Raw genomic sequence first — 18696 nt, forward strand, 5'->3', positions numbered from 1 at the left:
GTCACGAAATCCTTTAAAATAATTAATCACCCTTCCAATACCTTCTTCAATGTAGTCAGCAAATATCATCACATCACATCTTGGAATGTTTCAACTGTTTTATAATTATGTAATACGAAAAAATATATACGAGAACATACAAAACATTTGTACTTGACACTTAGCGTCCTTACATAGCGTACATAGCGTACATTTCATTTAAAAACAGAACTTTATGAGAAGGAAGATAATATTTTCTAAATAACATAAATAAGAAGTTAAAATATTCTGTGCAGACAAAGAATACGGTGGAGCATTGTAAGGATAAGCCAAGTGGTGGGTAACGGGGATGAGGTAATTCGAATCCAAAATCAATTTCAAAGTGGAGCTTTTTCCCATACTTACGTCCTCGAAAAACTGTAACAATTCCAGTAATTGTATTGGAGCTATAAATTGGCGAAGTAATTGTGTTTCTGAAAGTATGTCAACGGGAACGTGTACTGTGAGTACGAGTTCTAAATGTCGGCCGAGAGGAGGCAGAAATCTATATTGATCAAATAGTAGCAGTGAAGAATTTATGCGGCGCGCCAACTCCTATAAGTCGGAGTGAATTCAACCGATTGTCCTCTAAATGCTGTCAAATAAATGGCCTCAGCACTCCCAAATATTAAGGATCTAGTATGCTTTTTATCAGATATGCTTTTATTAGGCGGACAAGACGAGTAGTGACAATCTCGACCAGCCGGCATCGTACATTCCATGCTTGGCGATCGCCTACCGAGAAATGGCCGGCACTTGAAGGTAATCTTTTAAAGCGTGTCGACTGTGGGAGAATCGGAGACTGGCATTGAGTCGCAGAGCGTCCGCCTATGATTAGACGAGGTGCGTTTTCAGAGTATCGATCTCCTCCCCCTCCTCCCATTTCCCCCGCTCCCTGCGCCTCACCAGCCTGGGAGGCGGCGGACCAACTGGGGGCCGCTCTATTCTCGGATTCGCGTGACTGAGCGAGCCGTGGGAAACTGCCCCCTCCGGCATTTAAGTCTCCCCGGTCACGTGATCACAACCCCCTTCCCCTCCCACCCAACGGCGCGTGCACTCGACCCGAGTGCACGCCGATCACCCAACCCCTCGCCCTTGGCGCTCTCCCCTTCCCCAACCCCCAACGAGAGTGCCCAGGGACACCCTCACTTAGAACACTGTCGTGATACGTGTCGTAATTTGGAGATTGATATAGTGATGCAGGGTCAAATTTGACCGAATTGCCGCGAGCTTATCGACATTTTTGCTGCTGGTCTATTTTTCCATCTTTCCTTCAATGTTTTCGAAAGCTGACCAGTTACTTTAAAAAACTGAAGCAGAGGTTGGCATTCGCAAAAAACGTGTTGCGAGGGAAGTCGGAGCCTGGGAAATGTAAAGTCATTCCCACTTAATTCCTGGGATATTACATTCGCCAGATTCTCACTGCATCATTGCCGTTCAAATACCACAGAAAGCTCCGAAATCGTCCACAATCGACGTTACCATTCCGTGAGGTTGTGAATGTGCGCCACTTGTATTTGAATACTAAATTGTGATGAAGTTGAATGCCTGTGTCATCCTTGAATGAACGTGAATGTATGTGCTATCCTTGGGTAGCAATGAAACTTTGTAATGAATGGTTATGACATTTACTGTGCATTACTGTACGTATATATTTATAGACGACTAATTTCGTTTTATAAGATTTTATTTCTGGTGAATACATATAGCATGCATGACAGTTATTTTGAGCTGAAATCTGCATGAGATAAGAGCGAAGGATTATTCGAAATGAGGGAATTATCTGCTGAACCTTGAGTTAATGTGGAAGGAATGATATCCAACATTTTCAAGGAAGTCTTCAAAATGAACTTGGGAAATTTCACGCTGTAAAAATATCCAACTGATCTTTTGACATTTAGTTCATCAAATTAGTACAGATTATTGAAATTCGTCTTTTTCATTTTGAAGATTTAAACTGGAAAGAGGTCCTACTCATTTAGCTTTGCTTAGAAGTTTCAGATTGGGCAGCTTATTTTTAATTTTCTCGTTATTTGTCTTGAAGAACGCTTGAATACAAGTTTTTCGTATGCTTGATATTTTCCTTTTATTTCTTGAATAAAACGTTGATTGACCAACTTTATTCCATAAAGTGTTCAAGTATTTCATGCTGCACTTCAAGAAAAAATAGATTTCACGAATAATACAGCAAATTGCACTTTTATTAGGGTACTTAGCTGGTGCTATTTGTAGTTCTAGTGTGGCAATACAAAAAAATTTAATTTCCTATTTTTACAGTGAATTATAATTTCTTCTTAAACTGATATATTATCCTGAGGAACCTTTTATCAGTGTTGCCTCTCTAGTAAAACACCTGATGTGGCGGTGCATTATTGAAGATGATGGTAGCTTTACCTCATACCATATATCCATCCGTCTCAGAGTATGGATAATAAGTCACCTCCTTTAATCTTTCATTGTACTTCCCCATTGATCTACTGTACTCTGAACTAAGATCCAGTTCAACGACGGTTTTGAATTTCATATGATGGCCGGATCAATTTGAAAGCAATCATCTAATTACTATTTCTCTTTGAGGAGTGTCAGATTCATTGGGGAAAAATTGTGATAACAGTGTAATTTAAATCATCATCAAATAAAAAATTTCGGTCTGCAAACAAGGACAGGCTTTTGGTGTGCGTTTTTGTGGTGGAAGTGTATGCGTAAGAGATCTTATGTACGTTAGAGCTGCATTGAAATTGCTCTGCCTGATTGAATCTCCGGCGATGGATCAAAAACTGATGAGCTTGGTTGTTCACTTTTGAAACTTTAACATATGCCACACAAACTTAAAACTTAAATTTTAAATATAGCTCCTTTGCATTTTTCTAGGGACATTAGACGCAAGCTAAAATAAAGTTTGTAATCCATCTTGAAAAGAGAGATTTATATTATATGGAAAATTATTTGTTTTCCACAATCTTCTTTCCCATTGTGCTCTTTTCTATTTCCCGCAAATCGTTGATAGTAGTCAGGTAATTGTTTTGTAGCAAGAGGACAAAAAAATTAATTTAAAGTTGTTAGGAAAATAAATGTTAATGATTGTTACTCTAGACTTAAATAAACACACATAGATATAGGCTCATGAAGACAGAATCGGGACCACTCTTAAATTTCATAAATTTGGGCCAGCAGCACCGAAATATCATGTAAAAACAGAAATTGTTTGCACCAATCTTTTTTAGGTAAATCTAGATAAATAAATTTAGATAGGTGATGTAGAAATATAATATAATTTTAATAAGCTGACTTAAATTTTGATATATATTTTATTTGGTAGTTAGCATGAAGTAAGGTTAAATTAACTTTATAAAACAGGTTGCACCGTCATCACAACAACCGTGTTCCCTGCCAGTTTCCTTATTTCCTCATAGCTCCTTGCACTATCATTTTCCATTACCTACTTCTCCAATTTTATCCTAGGCCTTCTTCTATAATTCTTCCCTCCCAATATGTCCTTTAACTATGATCTTCGTTAAACTATTATACCTCAGGATAAGAACAATCAATTTCCCTTTCCGTCATGTAAGTGTCCTCCATAGGCTTCTTTCTTCTCTCATTTTTCGAAGTTCTTATTTCATTTGCTTCTCTGTCTATTCATTTAATAATTTACGTAAAGAGTATAATATGATGCTCATCAATTTTATTGGGTGACGTTGATCTCATTCTATATGATAAAATTTGTTGGTATTAAACGTGTACGGTTTATATGACCGAACGAATCACTTTCTTTTAGAAATCTGTCTAAGCTCGGATTCAGAAGAGAAAATACATGTTGCTTGTAGTTAACACATGTTGCTTATTTTTGGGGAACCTACGAAGGATTTTATTATAAAAAAATTATTACTTAACCAAATGACCTCAGGGTATTCGATCATAAAATTGATACTTAATTAAATATCAGCAAAGACAAGTCATTCATGCCTAAAAACTAATTTTTTCAATATTTTAAAACATTCAATAGACAATTAATCTCTACTTAGTTCTCAGGAACGTCTTTACAGCAGTCTATAAAAATTATTAAAAGAGAATTGGAATTTTCAAAAGAGGATAAAGGGGGAGTGTTCTCCATAGGCCCGCAATGGATATAACTTCAAACTTATTTAATCTTCCCCTTTGCCCTGAACACTGAAGTTCAATTCAGACTAAAAGTTATTCAACTCAAGATTTCAACAAAATCCGCATTTTCTCGTCAAATGCGCATAATAAACTATTCACCATGGAGTTGACATAAATTATCATCATTGGCTAAAATTTAGAATTAAAGTTTTGGTTGGTTTCAATGCTCTAAACAGCCAATTGCAGGGCAAATGTAAAATAAATACGTACATGATTTAATGTTGACCTAGAGGATTTATTCAAGTAGGACGAAGCATGTGAAATGCTGACAGAGTAGTAATGGAGGCTATCTTTGTGCACTTAGCACATAAAAGAGGAAATCTAATGTTGAGCTTCTTAAATTATACCATTTACTACACATGGACAAAATTAATTTACTCGGTTGTGCTTATTTTACCTAAATATTTCTATAATTACTGAGGAGAATTTTAATGCAACAATTTCAGAGCATAAAAATCATTCGCCTTGACTGGGACTCGAACCCAGATCCCTCAATATCCGGTCGAGTGCTTTAGCCACTTAAGCTACCGAGACGCCTCGGTAGCTTAAGTGGCTAAAGCACTCGACCGGATATTGAGGGATCTGGGTTCGAGTCCCAGTCAAGGCGAATGATTTTTATGCTCTGAAATTGTTGCATTGAAATGCACATTAGCGGATGACTCCGTTAAAAGTTACTGTTGCGGCATCTCCCGCAGTTTCTTTGGAATTTGAGGAGAATTTTTTCTATTTTCATAAAAGTCAATGACTTTTAATTATTCTCAATAACAGTAAAATGTTTTCTTTTTATTCATGCCTGCTACTATTCGCCACAAATTTTAGGAAATATTTTGTTATAGTATCAAATAATAATTAATGGTATTTAGGTAACGTTACAAACCTGTTTTGTAATAAAAAGTATACAAGATTTGCATAAAAAGTATCGGGAACAATTTAATTCTGTCGTGACTATGCGTAGAAACGCACAGGTTTAGTTGTGGGGAGTCTGAATTTCAACACGCGCCAAGCACCAATCGCCTGCGACCGTTCGTTTAGGCTAGATTTTGCTTTTAGTGGGCCCCTGTCGTGTGACTCGGCTCAAGCGCAAAATGCACCGATCAATTGAGCATTGGCACGCCATTAAATTTTGTGTTGGACTGGGGAAATTGGGTACGGAGACGTTTCTCATGATTTGCCAAGTGTTCAAGGCTGAAAGCTTGTCTCAAACTGCAGTGTTAAGTTTCGCAAGCTCCTCAAAGATGGCCGAGAGAGTGTGGAGGACGACCCCGCACTGAATGGCCGTCGACGTCAAGAACTGATGAATACGTGGAACGTGTGCGTGAAGTGATAAATGCAGGCCGTCACTTATGTGTGCGCATGATCGCAGATCATATTGGCATTGATACGATGACAGTGCACGCCATTATTACTGAAAATTTGGCGATGTGAAAGATCTGCGCTGGTCACGGTCTATACGGACGACCAAAAGCAGAACCGAATGCCTGCTTGCAAAGACCTGACTACCTGGCAAAAAAAGGCTTTGCGACAATTTCCCGACCTCCTTACAGTCCCCACTTGGCATCAGCAGACTATTTCATTTTCTCCCTCAAAGGATACCACCATTGGACCACAAGTGCCGTTAAAGAAGCTTGCATGCGTACCCTTAAGGGCCTTCAGGAATCTACCTTCCAGGGAGCCTTCGAGTTGTGGAAAAACTGCTGGAAAAAGTGTGTCAACGCTTATGGGATGTACTTTGAAGAATTTTGAGGCATTGTAGCAATATCTGAAATACGTATATCTATTTTTCCAAATCTATTCCCGATAATTGATTGTCCCGAAGATGACGTTGAACATCGAAACCTGGGTCGTATCGTAATAAATTTTCCGTGGAATCACAAAGTTATTATTTTTTCATTTCCGGGTTGAATGGGTTTAAGTGTGAGGAGTTTAAACAGAAAATGTTTTCTATTTTCATGTAAGTAAATTTACGCTTCTCCTGCTCAGAATTCTATACCTTTTAACATATCTGCACCAATTTTGGCATGCATTCCACGAGCCATCGAAAAAATACCGTGTGGATTTTCGCTCCCAAAATCATCTCTGAAACGTACCACTTCGAATGTAGGCCAACCTACATTTATCATATATTTTCTATCATATTAACTGAGTGAATGGATACCATTTTTAAAATAGGCAGTGAAAATATCAAACATATATATTTTGCGAGTGACTTTATACTATCACATTATCCACCTCAAGTTTGCTCGAATGTTCGAATTCATTCCTAGAAATAAAACTGTAGGGGTTCCACAGAAGATTAATTGAAGGCACTGTAACAATATTTACGGTATTTTTTAGTCGATATTTGCTAAGAACTTAGATGTCAATATTAAATTAACAACCTATTTTAATTACTTCCGTGTGAAAGTGGGGGTCTAAAAATATACTTACTTTTTATTTTATATTTCTAATTGGATTTATATCTGGTTTTCAAAACGTAAGATTGTGACCCTCTGTCTGTAACTCGATGAAAACCAGAAGTGTATTTTATAAACTCCGACACCAATGTTATGTCGGTGACCTATATTAAAAAGGTGTATCATTTCTTTGAGAAATATATATATATATATATATATATATATATATATATATATATATATTTATATATATGTATATATATTTATATATATGTATATATATTTATATATATGTATATATATTTATATATATATGTATATATTTATATATATATTTATGTATAATATTTAGTTAAAATGCTTTTACTTACATATCTCTTCATGAAATATATTAGTAATAGTAATATTGAACGGCCTTGAAGCCATATTTTTTATTAAATATGTATATAGATGGAAGTTTATTGTTGTGAAATTACAGTAGTGTAATTAGAAGGAAAATCCAAGTTTTCACTAAAAAACATGTTTGCTAAAATTTCTGTACCCTAACAAATATTTGAGAGTCTAACCCTTGATATGAAGAAAGGGCACAAGGGTTAGCTCAGATTACAGACTACTGGTTAGATGAGTGCTCGATCAGGAAGGTACGTTAATCCAGAGCGAGTAATCTGGAATTCCTAAAAATATAAGTATTATCTTGATGCAAATTCTCTCAAATGAGCTTTATGGTTTAATTATCCTGCAGATGTCACTCCGTCAAGGCAAGAATTTTTCAGTGGGTCAAGTTTTCAATGGCTTTGACGTCTAATATCGTCCGTTCAATACTCCAACTATATATAAGTGGGTGATGCCAGCTCTCGAGGACGGGCGTGTGTGTGTGTGCAACACCATCCGGCTGGTGCTCTCAACCGCGGAGACCATGGTAGTGGCCCTTCGGTCGCTGCCTCACCGTTCTCGGAGGCTTCTGGATGATCGGGGGCGGCGCTGGCGGTGACACGGAGGGCTCTGTGGCGCTCGACGGCCCGCTGGTAGCGCCTGATGGCGGAGGCGGCGGCGGCCGCGGGCCTCGGTACCCCGAGGAGGGCGTGGCTGGGAGTGCGGCTGAGGGCCCTTCGCTGTCGCAGTGCCTCCTGGAATATGCGAGCGTACATGCACAGCATGACCAGGGCCGGCACCCAAAAGGACACTGCGGAGGAGACGAGGGCGTAGGGTGTGTTGACAACGAAGGCACACTCGTCTGGGTGCTGCCGGCGGAAGGCGAGATGCTCGGCCGTGGTGTACCACCCGAGGAAGATGGGAGTGAAGGAGATGAGGGCCGGTAGGGCCCACACGTGGCCCAAGGCCAGCACCACCGTCCTCCGCGTCACGCACAATGGGTACTCAAGGGGGCGTACGATGGCATAGTAGCGGTCTACGGAGATGCAGCACAAATGCAAGATGGAGGCCGTCGAGAAATACACGTCCAGCGAGTTCCAGAGGTCGCACATGAGCGGTCCAAAAAGCCACCGGCCCGTCAGCTCGACGGACGCGTTGAAAGTCATGGCGCACAGGGCCACCAGCAGGTCCGCCAAGGCCAGGGACACCACAAAGTAGTTTGTGATGACCCTCAGCTTGCGATGCCGCACCACACTCACGATGACGAGGAGGTTGCCGAGGACTGCGGCCACGATGATGGCGCAGAGGGCAACTCCCTTGACGACGGCGGGCACGAGGGCCCAGGGGGCAGGGGTGGCGGTGGCGGCCGGCGGTGTTGGGGTGGTGGCGGGGCCCGTCCGGGGCCCCTGAGACGGCGGGGGGGCCGTCGTGCGGCGGTCGCCGGCGAGGTCACGCGCGGCGGCGCGGTGGGCCATCGCGGCCAGGGCAGCAATCATGCCCCCCCGCGCGCCGCCCCCCGCGGGCCACCAGCCGATCGATCGCACCACCCCCGCCGGCAGTCAACCGCGCCGCCGCCGTCGCATGTAGAGTCCTTGGACGGGCGGCGCCCGCTGCTCTGCATCATCGTCGAGGCCCAATCCTCCCGGATCCGGGGGCCACACTCCGGTTCGCTGGCGTCCTCGAGGACCCGACACGGGCCCGTCTCCCACCCGCCGGGAGAGCGGCAGTTGCGGTGCGAAAGAGGATTCCCTTCGGCAGACGATCGCCCGCCCCTGGCGACGGAGACTGGCGAAGGGGGGTCGGGAGCAGGCCCGGCGCATGCTCCGTGGGCGTCCGCGCGGGTCCCATTCATTCGGAAATCGATTGCATCGCGGAGAACGACGGTGTTTACGTCTCGGGAGTCCGGCGCGGGACACGCGAGCGGAAGGGTGGCCAACGAGAGCGATACGGGAGCGCCAAGGGTAGAGAGGGTGCGGGGAGCGTCTCTTCCGCTCGCATGCGAGGATTGATCGCTCTTCGTTGAATGAAAATTACTACAGTTTGAGTGTTTCGTTAATATTTCAAATTATAATTCGTTAAAATTGAACTTAAAAAAATATTTCGTAGGCACGTGTGTGCTCGGTTCACTGAATCAGATCGGTGCGGTTGTTTGTTCACTCACATCCTACCCCGTGAGCCCTGCCTTAAATCACGGAGAATATCTTCATAATTATCTCGATCATCCTTGATTTTCAATTGGAGATCACTTCAAGTGACTACGTCGTTCATCGGACGTTGTATTGCGTGCGATCACTTGCCGTTTTACTGCTGAGAGAGTAGGACTAATGCATACGCCGAGTTTTTCTCCATCCCTCTCCCAGTTTCCTGGAAATTCCATCTTTCTCAAATTAACCATGAATGGGCAAATGACCTAAGATACCTGCACATAAATATTTCAATCGCTATAAAAAGGGTATTGTAATAAAAAGGCTTAGAAATTTTAGAAATCGACGAAATGGTATGGGGAAAAGGAGGTTTACTTTCTGTAACGCTAGTGCAGAATCACATGGACAAGGTACAGGGTCGCACCCAAAAGTGGTAGGACTGATTTTTTTACAAGAATTTTATTGAGATATACTTACATTGACTTAATAATCTTCAAAGTATGCTCCTTGAGCTACTACACACTTAGTATAACGTTGCTCCCATTCCCCGTACGCCCGCTGGAAATTTCTTTGGGGATGCCGTTGATGACCCTCGTCGAAGCCTCTTGAACGGCCTTTATCGAGTCAAAACGTCGTCCCTTGAGCTGTCTTTTCATCAGGGGGAAGAAGAAGAAGTCCGGTGGTGCCAGATCGGGAGAATAGGGCGGGTGCGGCAACGTGGCAACGCCGTATTTGGCCGTTGCCTGTTGGTCGACACTCAGAATTTTCGGCACCATCTTGGCGCACACCTTGCGCATGGCCAAATCCTGTGAAATAATGCGTTGGACGTTGGATGCAGACAGACCCAACTGGTCTGCAATTTCTTCACTGGTTAAGCGTCGGTCTGTGATCAGCAGTGTCCTCACTCTGTCCACATTCGTGTCGGTTCTCGCCGTCGACGGCCGTCCGGAGCGATGGTCGTCCTCAGCGAGCTCCCTACCCTCTTTAAACAACTTGTGCCACTCAAATACTGGGGAACGGCTTAAGGCAGTGTCCCCATAAGCCAGGCTTGATCATATCGAGGGTCTCAGTTGCCGTCTTCCCGAGTTTCGCGCAAAACTTCACGGAATAACGTTGCTCTAAATCCAGATTCATTTAGTTTTTCGACGCGGACAAAAAATTTGCTTCACTAAAAACGGTGTCCTTACTCAACGACAGCCCGCAGGCGACTGAGGTTGGTGTCGGTCTGTAGCTAAGAGCCCCCTCCACGTTACCCTGCCATGCAGACCCCCCTCCACCGCTCCGTTCGCGCCAGAGAAAATCAGTCCTACCACTTTTGGGTGCGACCCTGTATTTTGGGAAAAAGGAGGGAACAGGTAAAGTTCTGTCAAAATAGCACAGAAATGCCTTCCAAGTGGTTTTTACGATTTAGCAAGTTGATTAATGGTAAAAGAGAGCAACTAAGCCAATTAACTCGATAGTAGTGAATAGATCCGTTTCTGAAGGCTACTTACAAGTCACTTTGCAAATCCTCTAAACTTTGTCTTCAATGCAATATAAATTTGTCTAATTCGTATAATAATAATGCAGCCTAATAAAAAATGCTACACCAGTTATTACTATCTCAAGACTGCGTATGAGGAAATTATGTGTAAAATGGCCTGTGCCTTTGAGGAATGCAACTCTAATGGGCATGACCATTAAAGAGAGGAAATAGAAGAGATCTAGGGAAGTACCACCGAATAAATAAAACTATAAGAGAAGAAGAACTTTTAATAAATATATGTGGGTTGGCACGCCCACATCAGAGATAGTCAGCATCGAAAAATTGACTTTAGAATATAATAATGGAAATGCTAGTAAGATTAATCCAGAAATTTAATATAGAAAAATTGAAGGGAACTCAACAAAAAATTCGAAGGGTAATGAAAGAGTTTTTTTTAAGTTAAAGAAACTGCGACAAATGCCAGTAACTTTAGCGTAGTTGCCTACCTGGAGCGTGTGCACAGAAATACAAGGATTGTACGGTTGAAATAAACATTCGTATTTATCCAGTTTCGAATCCGGGACTGATCGAACATTTTTTATGCTTGGAAATTCTCGCGGATTTGAATGAGAATTTGAGGGAAGCGTCTTATGACCCGGACGCAGTCCATGGCAAGCCGTTTAAGTTGACGAATAGAACCCGCATTATGTCAGTCAGTAGAAGACAAACCATTCAAAAGAATCTCTGGATCATCAGAAAATACGAGTAATTTAGGGTATAAGTCGTGTATTAAGAGGATATCAAATGAGATAGGCCGGAAGACGGTAATTGCTAGATGAAATGTGGATGAAAAAATTATTCATAAATTGAGAATCAGTTCAGTACAATGAAAGATTAAAGTCACTTCGATGGCAAAAATAAAATTAGGGGAAAATAATGCGGGCGATGTGTCCATAAAATAATTTACCAATGAATATATTAAGTGTATCAGCGAAGGGTGCGAGAGTAACCAAGGGTTTCTGAATCAATGACGTTGCTTCCGAACTTATTGGCAATGCTCTCAAAAAGACAGACCGGGCCAGTGATCAATCATTTGCAACGTGTTCAACTGGAAAAACAATAGGGGCTGAACACGCTAAGAAATCTATTCCCGAGACAAATCCCAAGATCGATCGAAATCGTGGGATTTCGATCCCGGTAAATCTAGGGAATTTTTCATCCCATAATCCGAGTTTATTTTCCTCGACAGTCGAGCAAATAATGAGATATCTATGTAATATGTAAAAATTTCGCTGGATGAAATAATTCTTGCCAAAATGCAAGAATTTGCTGGGAGGAGGGATTAGGGAGGTACCTTCACTCAGGTGCTAACTCCTAATGGGCTAACTCCCCAAGGCTTGCATTATTGCGTTACATAATTTTTTGAGTTCCTTTCTGCTGGAAATAAAGATATATCAATTAAAATATCTTAAGTTTTGAGGATTAAAAAAAAACTTAGGCTATTCCATGCGCAGTCAAATTGAACACTAAAATATCATTAAGAATAACCAAAAATTTTGTAAAGTAAGCTATTATACGATTGCAATAGATTAGCATTAGAAAGGAGAGAAGCTTTTGTTCCAATAATGCATGCTCCTAAATAGAACTGAAAGAACCTAAATCCTAAGTGTCATGAAATGATTATCGCCGGGTATTGCAAACACACAACAGGTTAAAAATGGGTGGTATTAAGCGGGTGGCTGATAATAAGGAGCGTATGTTATTTTAGAGCTTGACTCGATACCATCATGTCAGTCAGGAGCATGTAATTGACAATGATGGAGACTTCTACGCTGCATTTAGTATCTACGTAAAATGGAGAGCTAATTAAGTAAGTAAAGAAATGGTGTATTAGACTGTACAGAAATTGAATCCTGTACATCAGCATCAGTTTAAACACATAATTACACTTAAAATAAATTATTTTTGACAAATTGATTTTGAATACTTGGACATAACCTGATTTTACGATTAATGGACAATAGGGGCTCATAAATGTAGTCTACATGATGGAGTTCAAACTGATTCCTTATGTTTTCATGGACTTTAAGTTTTTATTATCCAGAATAAGTCTTTCATTGTTATGCGATTTAGTAAATTAATGTTAAATTTTAACAGTTTATTAAAAGAACTGCGGCCATTTGGTTACAGTCATTTTAGATGCAAAAAATACATTATTTTATTTCGTGCTTGGCCTAAATTTGACCATATTAGCATTTTATAGGATGATGTGACACGTTCGTCGTAATTAGTGTAAAAAACAAGGAAAATGCAGGCATTTTTCACGTTTTCTGAAGTTAGTCCTCCATCCGCTCCGTCATTCAACCGGCTATTGGAACAGCGTTACGCCATCAAACTTAGCATGAAACTGAGAAAAATCGGGAAAGAGACTTGTGTCATTTATCAGTACTAGTTATGGTCTGAATTTGCATTCACCCAGTAAACTGTCCTAATTAATGACACCATTCCTAGATCTGGAAAGGTCATAGTAGAGTCTAACCGCTAGCTTTGTAAATACCCATGTCATCTCAACTTATAACTACTCCTGTTGTGGTGTTTAAATGAGGCGTTAGTCATGATTAAGCACTCTGTACTGCAGAACTCTATTGCTTTCTCTCTGTGGGCATTGCTTGAATCGAAATTGCAATCCCCTACGCCACTTCTATCTCTACCTTCAATACCATCAAGTTCCAATCTCCCATCACTATCAAATATTTCCTGTCATGTTAACCCGCAGTTTATTTTCTTTATTTTGATTCTATGCCCTAGTTTTTCAGTGCTAATACTGCTCTCAGGACCATAAGAACACGCAAACCCCTCCATCGCAACATATACTTCCCTGCTGAAATGAAAGTAATGCTGCAGGGCTTTTGAAAAGAATGAGTTTCACATATTGAACCGTGAGTTAATTCAAGATATTGATATTTGAATTGAAAACAAAGTATACATTTTGCCAATCGGCTATAAAAATATGTGTGAATGGTGTAAGTTGAAACTCTTTTTTGTGGGATCTTTAGGCGATAATTTCATATTCAGAGATAAAAATATTCATAGAAAACACTGATTACTTCGTCAATAAATGAAGGAAGGGAAGGTATTAAACGATGGAAATTGTTGAGTAATCTTCGTCTTTAAATCTATTTCTTACGCGAAACTTACTTTAGAATTGGTGCTTTATGCTAATTTAATTAAGGTAACGTTAAAATAAATAAGACAATAGATATATACGGCGATGCTTCGCATCAATTGTCTTATATTATTATTAAAAGAAAAGTACCTAGTATTGAAGATTTGAAGCGTGCTTCAAATTCAAATTAGTAATCAATAGTGGAATGTAAATAATAAGAGTTATGAATTTGATGGTTTGAGGCTTTACTTTTTGAAAATTCATTATCACTGAATAAATAAACTAAATATTTTTTCGTATAGAAAGAAAGAAAACACAGCAATTCCACATTTACGTAAATGTGGAATTGCTGTGTTTTCTTTCTTTCTATACGATGGAAAAATTCCACAGAGTAACGGCTAAAACAGTCTCTTATAAATTTTTTTCACAAATGGTAGTTTTTGTGTGAAAAAATACCAAGTGTATTTATTCATTCCATTATTCATTCCAAAAAATGGATCAAAGAATCTGTATCAAATTTTGTGTGAAAAACGAAATTAAGTGCACGGACGCATTCCGAATATTGACTGTGGCATATGGAGAAGCTACTTTGGATCGAAGCAATGTTTTTCGGTGGTACAAAATGTTCTCAGGGGGCCGAGAAGATGTGAAGGGCGAAGAGCGTGCCGGACGCCCGAGCGCGTCAACAACAGACGAAAACATTGATGAAGTGAAGAAATTAGTATTGGCCAATCGTTGAATTACCATTAGAGAAGTCGCTGAGGACCTAAAAATATCGATTGGCTCGTGCCATTCCATTTTTACCAATGATTTGGACATGACACAAGTCGCCGCGAAATTCGTACCAAAATTCCACAGTTTCGACCAAAAACAGTCACGCATTAAAATTGGTAATAACTCCGTCCACAACGACCCAAATTTGCTTCCATAACTGTTGACGGATCATGGGTTTATGGTTATAATGTGGAAACTAAAGCTCAATCATTCCAATGGAAGCTGCAGCACGTACAGTTTTCTTCGATTCCAGGGGCGTGGTGCATCATGAGTTCTTGCCACAGGGAAATAGGAAATATTACCTGCAAGTTATGAGCGATTAGCGCGAAGCAATCCGCCATAAACGCCTGGATTTGTGGAAGAACAAAAATTGGCTTTGGCACCATGACAAGGCCCCTGCTCATACATCGTTGCTTGTGCGCGAACATTTGGCCAAAAATAACACACTAATGATGCCGCAGCCACCGTATTCCCCAGACCTGGCCCCCTGTGACTATTTTTTGTACCCGAAACTGAACAGGCCTATGAAAGGACGACACTACACTAAGATAGAGGAGATAAAAACTGTGTCGAAGGAGGAGCTGAACAAGATCACAAAAAATGATTTTTTGAAGTGCTTCGAGGGTTGGAAAAAACGTTGGCACAAGTGTATAATGGAGACGATTTTGAAGGGGACAAATAGTCATTCATAAAAAAATATAACATTAAAAAAAAACACAAAAGTCGTGATACTTTTTGAACAGACCTCGTACTTCAGCATATTTTTATATAATTCGTTGCCATCTTCAACCTTTTTTTCTTCTTCTCATTGCGATATTTCTTAAGCTTTTCCCATTCTTTAGTACACATTTTAAATCCTTTTGAACTCCAACTTGCACATTTTGAGGACTTCACTACACCTACAGGGTCCACTATAAAAGTGATGCGCATTCTCTGGGGAAAGTAGGTATATTGATCGTACTTGTAAAAATGCTTAAAATTCTTCAAAATACTCTCCCCCGGAATCAGTACACTTGCGGATACGTGTTTATCACGTATCCGCAAGTGTAGAAGGCACTCTGAAACTCCTTGATGGGGATGTCTCTCAGGAACGTAACATGCTTTGGGATGTTTTCTCCAGTCTTCTAATCATGGGTTCTTACAGAGTTTCCTTTCAGGTCTTTCTTCAGTCGGGGAAACAAAAAAAGTCTCCTGGAGCCTAGCCGGGACGGTAAGGGCACTGGAGGACCGCCTGGTGGTGCTCTGGGGCAGGAAGTTGGTAACAATGAAGGACGTATGGCTTGGGACATTGTCATGATGGACCTTATTGAATAACCCACGTACGTACTGTTCCACCTGATCTAGATTATAAAATAAAAATTAGTTTTTACCGTCTACTTAATTTGCATCACGCTTAAAACCAAGCGATATAATAGGAATAAGGTTCAGAAAAACATTTTTAATGTCTAGTGAGGCAACCTGGGTATTTCTACGATCCTTTGATATTGCTCCAATTAGTGCCTTTTAGGGTCATGAACGCAACCCGCGTGACATCTACATAATGCGGGCGGCATAACCACAAGGATGATACTAAAAGAGAGAGTGCTGATGTTATGTACCGTATAATTTATTATTTGCTCCATTGGGTTCCAGAGAAGTTTAAACCCAAAGGTTTAAACTTCTCTGGTAGGAAAACTGAACTAGTATCAATGAAATGTTCATCAATTGTATCCATGTTCATCAACGCTGTATCTATTGACATATATCTTTAACATACAGAATTTAAATTGTAATAATTACTAAATATAGTTTGTATTATTTCGGAGGGAATAAAAATGTGTGCCTTTATTTACCTCTCCTTGCCTTGGTGTGCACTTATCTCTCTGTAAAATCTCAAATATTATATATATATATATATATATATATATATATATATATATATATATATATATATATATATATACTATATATATATATATATGAACTGTTTCCAATTTTACATGACAATGACGCGACCTCATCCTTACTACCCCAATGCCCATCTATCGCAAACAGACGACCCGCCAATCTCAAAATCTTCTGAGTTCCACCAACCCTTTGGCGCCCCCCCGTGACAAATTTCCCAATATTTCCCCAACTTGCAACCGCCCCCGATGTAAAACCTGTCCTCTTATTATGCCTACTCCCCTCTCCCTACATCCCCTCATTGCCCCCTCACCTCGTTCCCAGGCTAATTGCCTCTCAAAAAATATTATTTATCTTTTATCATGCAAACATTGCACTTCCTTTTACATATGCATTACCCCCTTATCCATCCGAATGAATAATCACCGGCACTCCTGCAATTCTGCCTCACTCTCTTCTCTTCCTATCCCTTCACACGCCAATTCCCACAACCTTTCATTCGACCAGTGTTTTTCTCTCAGCATCCAAAATTCCCTACCTGATTCAGCCACCAATATAGAGGTGAGAACTCGTGAATCCGCCTACATATTAGCTTTCCGTTCTTTCAAAATTCCCACCCTTAACCGCCATATTTAATTTCCCTCCCAGCATTCCCTCCACACCTCCCCTCCCCGCCCATACCTCTTTTCCCTCTCAACAGCAACAGCATATTTTCAGTCTCTCTTGAAGAAGGCCTCTGAGAGGGCCGAAAGCTCGAACAATTTACCGTGTGAGTGTCCATATGATATGATATGATATATATATATATATATATATATATATATATATATATATATATATACCTAAAACAGTAAAATCCTCAAACAGTCAACCCAATACACTCCCCTCCCCAAACCAAACCGCCCAAAATGCCCCAATCTTATCACCACTTTCTTCCCCGGAACAAACAGAATTAAACATATAATATGTGAGCTCTTCCCAATTATTAATAACACTCAGTCCACATCACATTTATTCCCACATTGTCCCTCTGTTTCGTTTAAACGCCCGTAGAACTTGCGTGACATCTTCAAGTCAACAAAACCAACTGCGAGTACCCCCGTCTCTCCCCCGCCCCTATACGCACCATGCAACCGCCCTCGCTGCAAATGTTGTCATCTTCTAAGACCCTCCCCCTCACTTAGTACCAACTCCCAACCGGTCGCCACCTGTACCTCAAAAAATATTATATATCGCCTCTCCTGTAACTTGTATTCTTGTAATGTAACCTGTATCCTGCTCCAAGGGACTTTGCTCCCAGAGCAAAAAAAATTGTTTATTGTTATTGTTAACTTCTGCACTGCCTTCTAAGTGGGCAAATGCACGACCGCACTTTCCCTCCGCATGAATAACCACCGATATTCCACCAAATCCCCCACCTTCCTTAATTATCCCATTCCTACTCACACTGCTTCCCACAATCAATCTTTTGATGACTGCTTCACACTTTTGATGATTGAAATCCTTCCCAAATCTGCTAGTATAATAGAGGTGAGAACCCGCGAGATGGCGCATATTTGGGTGGCCCAGTCATTTAAACCGCCCGGGCTGAACCAAGCCCACTGAAGGCATCATATAGCTGCCTACATATCCCCTTCCACCCCCTTGTTCATTTCCTATTGGTCCCTTACCTCTCCTTCCCCCACCTCTCCCCCGCACATGTCCTCTCCGCTCTTCCCCGAGAACGCCATTCTGAACACGACGGCCGAGCCGTCGAAACGTCAAATATCATATTGTGAGTGTCCTTTCTTTGTGTCTCCATGGTCTAAAAATCTACATCTGTGTTTATATATATATATATATATATATATAAAGTGTATATATAAAAAAAATATATATATATATATATAAAGTGTATATATAAAAAAAAAATATATATATATATATATGTATATATATATATATATTGATATATATATACTTACACATATATGCATGTGTGTGTTTGTGTGTATGTACATGTAAACCTGTATGTATGTATCAATGAACTCTTTGTCTATGCTATTCCTTCAAATGGCGTTATTATGACCGGTAAGAAAATATGTTTTGTAAAGTTTGCCCCATACTTTTAAAGTCCTAGCACATTAGTATATTATTCTAATTTTTAGGAGAGTTACAGGAAAGTACCTAATCGATCGCCGTCTTCTTTTATCGGAGTTATATTTCAATTGGCGAACATCTGAATGATGGACGATTCGATATCCAGAATATTTTTTCATTGCATGTGAAAATTTTCCTGGCAATTATTATTATGGCAGTTAGAATATGCCATGGTTACCATTA

General features: G+C 40.4%; 1 protein-coding gene across 1 annotated transcript in view; it reads right to left on the bottom strand.

The window, feature by feature from the left end:
• Nucleotides 1-8437, bottom strand: part of LOC139687652 (octopamine receptor beta-2R-like) — a 31028-nt gene extending 22591 nt beyond the window's left edge. Inside the window, exon 1 of the mRNA XM_071584891.1 lies at nucleotides 7516-8437. Coding sequence (XP_071440992.1) covers nucleotides 7516-8437 — 922 coding nt within the window. The remainder of the gene's footprint in view (nucleotides 1-7515) is intronic.
• Nucleotides 8438-18696: the final 10259 nt, after the last annotated feature.

Source organism: Hetaerina americana, unplaced genomic scaffold (genome assembly GCF_022747635.1).
Source record: "Hetaerina americana unplaced genomic scaffold, ioHetAmer1.1.p SCAF_2, whole genome shotgun sequence".
NCBI lineage: Eukaryota > Metazoa > Arthropoda > Insecta > Odonata > Calopterygidae > Hetaerina > Hetaerina americana.